The 10378-nt window shown below is 30.5% G+C and overlaps 1 protein-coding gene across 1 annotated transcript; it reads right to left on the bottom strand.

The window, feature by feature from the left end:
* Positions 1 to 8885: 8885 nt before the first annotated feature.
* LOC103487575 (ethylene-responsive transcription factor ERF014) lies at positions 8886 to 10145 on the bottom strand. Its single transcript, XM_008445918.3, has one exon. It carries the CDS (start codon positions 9891 to 9893, stop codon positions 9189 to 9191), a length of 705 nt encoding a protein of 234 aa, XP_008444140.2. The 5' UTR covers positions 9894 to 10145; the 3' UTR covers positions 8886 to 9188.
* Between the last annotated feature and the right edge of the window lie 233 nt (positions 10146 to 10378).

The following is a 10378-nucleotide window of genomic DNA, read 5'->3' as shown; positions in this document are numbered from 1 at the left end:
GTTCCAGCTGTATATATTTCCCTTTTATATAATATAGTGCTTCTTTTTCTTCAATCCGCTTACACATATGTTTTAGGAATCGTGTTGACATTGTTTTGTTTTGTTAATTTCTCGTTGACTTTGTTTACTTGTAAAATTTTATTAGTAGCATAGGTGTTTGTGGAAGGGAGGAGGTAAGTCTATGTTTAGGTTTATTAATGACCTTGGAAGGGGGGGAGGGGGAGTTCTAAGTTGATGTTTAAGCTCAACTTTGACTTTAGAAGGGGTGAGTGGGTGGGTGGGTGGTGGTGGGGAGAGGGGAGATACCTTTATGTTTAATAATAACCTTGGAAGGAGGGAGTGAATTTCTAAGTTTAGAAATGACTTTGGGGAGGGGGGATTGGGGCTAAGGGTACGTTTATGCTTAAGTTTCAACTTGATGCAAACTAGAACATTGTTGGGTCTGTAAAGATTGCTCGAAACTTATATTTGTAACTATGCTTATGCTTATGTAGTCGGTGTTTTTTCTTTTATCTTTTGTGTTCCTTATAGGTCTTTTATTAAAAACCTTCGTCGTATAAACCTTGGGCGCTTATGTTGAAAAGTTCCTGTTTGGTATGTACTTAATGCTTATGCATTTTCCGTAATCAAAGTTGGCTAAGGTTCATTTTCTTCAAATTTGCAGGTAGTTGAAGAATCCATGGATCATGGTATCAATCAAGTTCATTCCTACATTAGTCTGATTAGATTAGGTTGTACATGTATATAATATTACAGTTAATTTATCTTTTGGATTATTGCAAAACCTTTATCAACAATGTAATTTACATTTTTTATTATCAATATAAATATATTTCCAACAAATGTGGGTAATGTTAAAATTTAGCATTTAATTTTTTTGAAAGAAGAAATATATGACAGGAAAATACATGCTACGAAAATGAATAATAACGACACTAAACATGTGTCGACATATAAGCCTTTATTGAACAAAAACAGTGTCGTCAAAGCACATTTCTTGACAAGAATTATGTGTAACGAAACATTTACAATGACAATATATTAGTGGCGAGTTATATTGGAAGGTGACACACTTAAAGCATTGTGATAAGGGTGTTAATGATAATATATTCGGGTTGAGGTATAGATAATGGTGACACATTTGAAGCGTCAATATAAGGGTATTAATGACAATATATTTGTATCGAGGTATATATAACGGTGATACATTTAAAGCTTCAATATAAGGTTATTAATGTCTATATTTTCGTGTCACGTGATAGGCAACTGTGACACATTTAAAGCGTCAATGTAAGTGTATTAATGATAATACATTTATGTCAAGGTATAGATAACGATGACACAATTAAATCGTCAATGTAAGAGTATTAATGACAGTATATTAGTGTCAAGGTATAGATAATGGTGACACTTAATTTGCTTCAATGTAAGGGTATTGATGACAATATATTGGTGTTGAGTTATAGATGACAGTGACATATTTATTACGTCAAGGTAAAGGTATTAATGACACAACTTTGATGTCATCTAATTATATTTAACGACACATTTTTCAAAGTGTCGTTAAAGAACCTTTCTTGATAGTGGCTTCAATGACACGAAAATTGTGTCGTTGAAACTCTTTATGACACATATTTTACGTCATTGAAACCTAAATTTGTAGTAGTGCCAGTGAATACCTTGGGTGCACATTTCTACAGCCGACAATTTGGTGAGTCAATCTTTGCAGTCAAGACTCAGAGACCTCCATCGATTGATGTAATCGATGACTGGCTCTTTCTTTCATTGTTTTGTGTTTGTAAAGCTTCATCATGCTTACAGTGCGTCTCGTGTTGTAGAAACGGTTGAGGAACTCCTTTTCTAGCTGTTCCCAACTGTCAATGACTTCCGACTCCAAATCAGTATACCACTCGAAAGCATTTCCTTTCATGCTTCAAACAAACTGCCTGACAAGCTGGTCTCCTCTTGATCCTGCATTCTCGCATGTTTCGACGAAGTGGGCGATGTGCTGCTTTGGGTTATCTTTTCCATCGATCTACTGGAATTTCAAAGGTTGGTACCCGAGCGACATTCTCAAGTAGTCAATTCTCTTGGTGTACGGCTTAAAGTACATGAAAGAAGTTTGCGGCAGTCTTCCATACTGAGTTTTAATGGAATTTGCGATCATATCTTGTAGCTGCTGAACTGAAAAAGAAGCAACAGAAGCTGATTGTTGTTGTGGTTGGTTTTCTTGCACCACATTCTTTCGAGTTTGACTCGACTCAGCAGTTTCACGAATCTGCATTTGCTCTCTCAAAATTGTGATTCCGTGGTCTCGTTCGTCCACAACCTTCATCAGGAGGTTAAATTTTCTTTCCATCTCCTCCATGGCAGCCTCAGCCATCATGACAGATATCACGTCAGGGTGTGCTTCCTTCTTTGACTTGCTAGAGGCAGAATCAGAATTATCATACAAAAGATTTTCCTTGATGACAATCTCAGCTTTAGGAAACTCCATCAATTGCTTAAGAATGCTCTGCGCGATGACAGAACCTTGATCCTACTCCTGGATGATTCCCTTAGAACAACTGTGTGTGATGGGTCCTGTGTAAGCTTCACTTGCAATAGAAGATTTGGATGGAGCATTCTTTGATGCCATTGATTTTCTTGTAGATTTGGTTGACGAGAGAGAGATGAGAGGTAGAGATGTCCCACCGGACATGCCAATTTGTTCACATGAGATTTTTGGAGAAATTTAATTCATGGAGTTGAACTTGTGTTGATGTTGTATTTACATTGATTTGATGCAATTTGGTTCGATCTCTAGAATTTGATCCTCTGATTCTCTCTCGATTGAATCCTTGCGTTTGATTTGAGGAAGCGAAACATGTGATGTTCTTAAAGATTGAGTCTTGGAAAAAAAAAAAGCTTGTATCTTCAAAAGAACTTTGATCTTCGAGGATGGTCGGCTTCAGAAGTTAGTGGGTCTTCTAGCTTTTGGAAGAATTCTCTCTAGACTTTCTAGACTTTCTGGAGTAAAAAATATTCAACCCTAAAAAATGAAGAGAACTCTTTTATTTATAGAGTTCTCTGGTGAGCTTTATGGACTTAGACCTAGTTGGTCCATGAACGAGACTCATTGGCTCAACTACATGGATTTAGGTCATATTTAGCATTTAGGCTAAATTAAGGTTATTTGTTGGCTCAATTATATTTTAGCCCAAGTAAATAATATTGAATTTGATCAAAATTAACTTAATCCAACGGTCATAATAAAGACATGTGGCATCATCAGAATTTGCCAATTTATGTCTTCAATTTTAATTTGAGACAGATGTCAATTTTTAATTAGTCCCGAATTCAATTATTTTAGTAAATGATGTAGCAATTTGTGATTAGTCCCAAAATTTCTTATTCAATAAATCAAAATACTAAAACAATTTACAAAATATAGAAAAATTCATTAAATTGTCTATAGCTCATTAGAAATTTTTGTTATATTTTGTAAATAGTTTTGTTTTTGTACTATTCATAATAATTTTCCTTTTAAACGTTCGAAAATTAAGAAGGTATATTTTGAAAGTTTAAGTACCGAATGAGCATTTTTGTAAATCTAAAACTAAAAAGAAACATTTTTAAAACTGAAGGAGCAAACACACAAAATTAAAAGACTATAAAAGTAATTTTTCTTAAAATATATATATAGAATAGAAGGTAATAAAACTTTTTTTTTTTTTTTTTTTTGAAGAGCATTTAAAAATAAGAATTGAGATGATGGGTATTATGGAAAAGGTGGAATTGGGTTTAGGGTTTAAATTTGTGTAAGGACAAATGGGGTCCAAAAAGATATAGAAAAATAGTTTAGTTTTGTTGGGGAAGAAGCACCGTGGTCCTTTGAGAATACCAACCACCGTCCAAATACAACGTCTAACATCGCATCAAACACCATTTCAAGATGGGTCCCCATCATTTTGCTCACTTAACATCTTCACGTTTCATCCATTAATTTCTCTGTTTTTGTTTTCTTTTTTTAGTCGGTTTCTTTCCTTTTTTATTTAGGAATGAGGTAAAACAAAAACCAAACAAATTGGACGGCACATCACGAAATTAAGCCACGGTAAACTACTCAAGATTCGGAGTATAAAGAACTAAAATCTTCTAATCCTTCGAAGCTTTATACACAACACAGTGTGACAAACCAACAACAATTATAGATTAGTCAAGTGGTAAAGAATTAGACATAGTCTTAATAATTAACTAAGGGATTATTGGCTCAATTTATCCTACCCACCTGACTAAGAATTAATTTCCTACTAGTTACCTTAACACTAGCTAGATTGTTGATCGAGATGTTTACATGAGAAGGACTTTCAAAATGAAGGGCGATTTCTCATTAAATCTTGAATGCGGTGCCATTATGGTAGATAGAATCTCAAACCAAAAGCAAATCGACATAGTTACCTCTTGACATTTAGGAACAATTTAAGGGCCTCCCTTCGGGAGAGCACAAACCTAAAGGATTACGAAGCACCCAATCCAATCCTATTCATCTTCAGTTGGTTTCTTACTCTACTTTTTTTTCTCAAACCTATTAATATCATATGTTTTTATCACCTAAAAAAAATAGAAATACGGTATGTTGGTTCGTGGTAAAAATGAGTTCATGACAAGGGATAGTAAAATATAATACACACAATTAATATAATGGCCTTCTTTACTTGGTAACTTGTATATTAAACAAAAACAATATATTTTCATGTGTTGAACATGCCATTATAATAAATGAAAAATATAGAAATATTTTAGAATAGCTTAATATCTCACTAAAACTAGACATCTCTATATAAGAAATAGAATTCCTACAAACATCATTACCACAACATTACCTTCTAACTCACTTAATTTTATATCTAATTAAGTTGACAAAATAGCTGTATATTTATACATACACCAAAAATTAGGCCATATTCTTAGGAAACAAATTTATTTTTGTATTGGCAAAAGACATAAATATTTATTTGTCTTCAGAAGACAAATGAGAATAATAAAAAAAGAAAATAGAAAAAGAAATTAATAGTGAGAAAATAGAACAAAATGGAATTTAAGGCACAGCATAGCAACAAATATGGTGAACTTAATTAAACAAAGAGAGCGACCTTCGCTTTGTATTTAATATATGATTGATTTTTTTTTTTCTAAAAAGATTTCCATTTTGGACGGTGATACCGTTCAAATTTGATAGGATCTAACAGTTTGCTATATTTTGTAAATATTTTGTCAAATTTGTTATGTTTGATAATTTCCCTTTTTACAAACTACTTTTCTAGCTATTTCTTTTTTTAATTTTAGGCTTTTTTTTTTCTCTAGTTAATAGATCCTAGATAAAAAAAAATTCATAATTATAGATTAGAGGTCTTTTTAAAAAATATAATAAAACAGTAAAATATTTACATCGTACAGAATAATTTTAAAAACAGAAAAAGCTCATAGGTTCATAATGAAAAATACCAAAAATGTTCCGTCAATAACGTTCGTAATATATTTGGTACATAATCGTTCAGATTTGCCTATTGTTTGGTACATAATCGTTTAGATTTGCCTATTGTTTGATACACGATCGTTTAGATTTTGCTAAACGATCTTTTTCAAAATTATTTTAGTACACGATTGTTTATTTTGAATTCTTTTGGTACACGATCGTTTAAATTTGTCTACATAATCGTTTATTTTTTTACATGATCATTTAGATTTGGCTACTTCAATCTAAACGACTTTTTTCAAGATTTTTTATACACAATCTTTTAGATTTTGCTATTTTTTTGTATACGATTATTTGGATTTGGTTAGCTAAATTTTAACGACATAAAAAAACGATAGAAAGAAATCGTAGAAAAAAAAAAAGAGGAAAAGAAGAAAGACGATAGAAAAAAATCGCGACAAAAAGGCAAACCTGAAATACTTAAAAAATAGCTAATTTTATGCGCTTTATTACATAAGTCGTAAATATTATATTTATAAAACATGTTTAATATTTGTCTAAATAAATTCTTTAATTTTCAATTTATGTTTTAATATATTTTATGAACTTTTAAAATTATTTATTAATTTAAATCACATGTCTACTGAATACTTGGACTTTGAACATTTAATTTTGTGTTTAAAATGGTTATTGATATATAATCCTTTTAATACAAAGGTAAATAAATATTAGACGTAAAAATTGAATTTTGTGTGTAAGATATTCGACGTACATTTATGAATTTAACTATATATATACATAATTATACGTAATATAATTTATTTAAATTTGAACGAAGAAAACAAAAATCCAAAAAGTTGTCAACCACTTTGAAACGAATGGTTTTGATTGGATGATTGTAGTATCCTCTTTTTTCTTTTTTTTTTTTTTTTTTTATTTCATCGTGAAAATAAAATTTCAACCGTACCATCTTAATCAATTATTTATTTGATGGAGATTGCAAGCCCAAAACAAAGATGTTCGGTACTCACCTAATTATATCAAAATTATTTCATACATACTGAGATTTTTTTTTTTATTTTTTTTAATATTCAATTATTTGAACCTCAATTATTTCAAATGAAATAACTAAGCCCGTAATTGTAGATACTAAAACTATTAATATACTAAATTTTAAAATTTTATTTATTAATGTTGGTATACTTTTATCTGTTTCTATCCTTGTTAATATAGATATTAACATAAGTATGTTTAAATATAAAATTTTATTATATATGTTTTAATTTATTTTATTATTATCAGCTACAATTCAAGCAATATGCATTAATCTCTATACTGAGAATAAGCATACAATGAAGGTGATCAAAGATTCCGACTACCGTAAGGAATTGGACACCTTTTGCAAGCAATACGGTCTAAGCCAAGAACCTAAAGAAGAAAAGAAAAAAAAAAGAAAAAATCGTCTTCCAAGCGATTCTTTAGCCGAAGCAAAGCTAAAGATCCTGAATTTCCTCGAAGAAAAAGGAAATACTACAATAAAGGCAAAAGGCATTATCCCTCCAAAACCAACAACGTGTGCTTTAAATGTAATTATATTTTAAAATTAATTCAATTCAGAAACAAAAATCCCTTTAAAAAAAAAAGGAAAAATGATGTGATTTCAAATATAGTATTGTGTTGAAAATAATTAGAGTAATAAGTGATGCATATAATTGGTTAATTTCCGGAATTTAGGAGAATTAATGTAAAGGATATGAAGGGTATCAATCAATCATATATTATTTATATGTCAAAGTCTAATCTAATCTAAAGAATTGACCTCCCAAAACTGGAAACAATAAACCCCATCAATCACACTATAACCTAACTACACTGCCCCATAACACAGCCAATCATAATTCCTAGTTATGGTAAACTATTTTTCCCCTCTCTATTTTCCCAATTTTGTTTTTTCATAATATGTTTGTTACATTTGTAGATCAAATGTTCTAAACCAAAACAAAGAAACTGAATAAAACAATTTTATGTCAAGATATCAAATAAATAATAATAATAATAGGGACATGTAATAAAGTAAAAGTGCACCTCTAAATATAGCCTCACATTTATTAATACAACATAATTTATAAACATATTAGAATTTAGATATACCAACGTGTATTAAATTGTTGATATATTGTTGCATTTTTTTCTAAACGTGATTTGATTGTAATTACCCATATGTTTGTTCCCTCTTTCTTTTTTTTTTTTTTTTTTTTTTGAATATATGTTTGTGTTTTTATTTATTTTCGTGGTTAAATTGTAAATTTAGTTTCATCAACTTTAAAAACTGTAATCTATTTGATTTTTTATCTTTTAAAAATTTCTAAATAGTTTCTAGCAAATTTTTGGAATATTAAAAATTAGTTGGTCTACTATAAACTAAAAAATATGATAAATAAACTTAATTTTTCCTCCTGTACGATAAGAATTTCAATTTTTTAATTTTGTGTCAAATAACTCTTTAAATTTTAATAACTCTTTAAATTTTAAATTTGTAATAAAATAAACGCACTTCAAATTTAAGAGTTAAACTTGTAATTTAACATATTTTATCTGTTGTTAATTTAATATTCATACATTATTCTATATATATATTTTTATTGACAGAGTTTAATTTTCATGTCTTTTTTTCAAAGAAAATGAAAATGAAGAAGAAACATGAAGAAGAATAATATATTTTTCAAAATAACATTCAATGTACTGGAATTATAAAAATGATGTCTAGAGTATATTATGAAAATATAAAATCTTTTTGGGGGTAAATAAAGTATCATGCTACTTTCTAGATAAATATTTTTAATTTTAGTATTTTATTTTATTTAATAAGTACCACAGTAGATATTTTATTTATTATCCATCAATTTAAATTTATTGGCCCTACTATTTTTTTTTTTTTTTAATGTTATGAATTTGGATGTTATAAGTTCAAGCCCTGCAATATTATTTTCTTTATAATTAATATATTATCTAAGTACTATTACCAATGGTGGTGAGTTTTTTTTACATATATCTATTACTCTCCTTTCTTTTCTTACGGAGAAAATAGATGTAAGTTTTGACCAAGTACATTTCTCTTTATTATAAGTAGGTTTTTCGTTTTTGTTCTTATTTTAAACATTTACTTATAAAAATTATGATGTTTTTTCTTTTTTGCTTTCGAAATCAATTTTATAACATATAAATATTTTGCTGCTGTATTTTTTAAAAGAAAAAAAAAACTTACATATGAGGAATTTGATAGAAGTTTTTTTTTTTTTTAAAAAAAAAAAATAAGCTTCATTTAATATCTCCACCAATATAATTCACATTGCGCCGCTTCTCATATATATCATGTAGACACCGACGATGATGAACATTATTAATTAATTACTCAATAGAAGAAGAATTAGGAATTAACATTTCCATTAATATAATAATTATAATATAATTAACAATTAATAACAATGAATACTCATTACAAAAAATTACATAGACGTTTTTCATCATAAAACCAACTCCCACAGAGATTAGTTTGGGAAAAAAAAAAGGTCCAATCTCATGTGAGTTGGTTGGTTAATTAAAAAGAAAAATATTATATTTTTGGTCACGGTCAGTAATATCTTCAAACAATTTACGAAGATTTATAAATAAATATAATATAATGTAGAAATTAAGTAAAGATAATTTTTTACTTTTTGTGATATACCCTTCAGCAGAAGCTCCACAATCTGATGTCACTTTCTTCTTCGTCAAAATGATCGATTTTACCCTCCGCAATTGAATCAAAATCAAGCCAACCGTCGGTAAATATTTGGTCAATGTACTTCGGTGACTGAAGGGCATCAAAGTAATTGCACCAAGATTCCATTTCAGCCGTCGGATGATCGAATTGATCATTGTAAAAACCATTGGATGTCACAATGACCGACATGTCATCATCAGGCTGATCAGACGGTGTGGAAGATGTCGATGTCGACGTCGACGGCGACGATACGGCGGAGGACGGAGGACTGACGACGGTTCCGACATTATCCGGGAAGCCATTGGCGGCGGCGGCGGCGAATCGTTGGATGGATTTGGGAGACATAATGGCGTCGTCGGAGGTATCAATGTGGTGGTGACGGCGGAAGTGACGGTTGTTGTCGAAAGTTTGAATAGAGTTAGCAATCTCCGGGAAGTTGAGGCTGGCGGAAGCACCTTTAAGGCATAGAAGTGCTGCGTCGTATGCACGCGCCGCTGCTTCCGGCGTTGAATAAGACCCTAACCAAATCCTCGTCTTCTGATTCGGCGCTCGAATTTCAGATACCCATGAACCCCAGCTCCTCATTCTAACACCCTTATATTTCTTCTTACATGGCGGAGGCGGCGGCGCCAGAGATGATTTCTCCGCCGTCTTCTCAACTTTCTTTACCATTTATGAAATCCCCAAATTTGGAAGAACAGAAATAGCAAATAAGAACTAAAATTGAAACGATGGTGCTTTTTTTTTTGGGGGGGGGGGGGGGGGGGGTGGGAGTAGTGTTTTTTATTTTGGTATGAAGTGAAATAATGGAATGTGATAGCAAGTGAATGAGATATATACATAGATATATATAGATGATTGAAAATTGAAAATTTTGGAGTATGGATCTAGATGGCTTATCTGTTAGTCAATCAAAGCATGTCACTCTACACATGCAAGAATGGGGGACAGATGTTTTTCTTGTATTTAATATTAATATGGCTGCACTACAATTACTATTTTGCCCTTTTTATTTATCCACATGAGATGTGAAATCTAGCTTCTTTTGGGATGGGATTGGGGAAAAAGAAACCTAGCTAGCTAGCTGCTTCTTCAACTCGTATTGAATTGGTCAAATTTCTTATTCTTATATATATATATATATTCTTTTTTTTTAT

The sequence above is a fragment of the Cucumis melo genome, chromosome 7 (assembly GCF_025177605.1).
Source record: "Cucumis melo cultivar AY chromosome 7, USDA_Cmelo_AY_1.0, whole genome shotgun sequence".
Classification (NCBI taxonomy): Eukaryota; Viridiplantae; Streptophyta; class Magnoliopsida; order Cucurbitales; family Cucurbitaceae; genus Cucumis; species Cucumis melo.
This window is presented reverse-complemented; position numbering and strand designations above follow the sequence as displayed.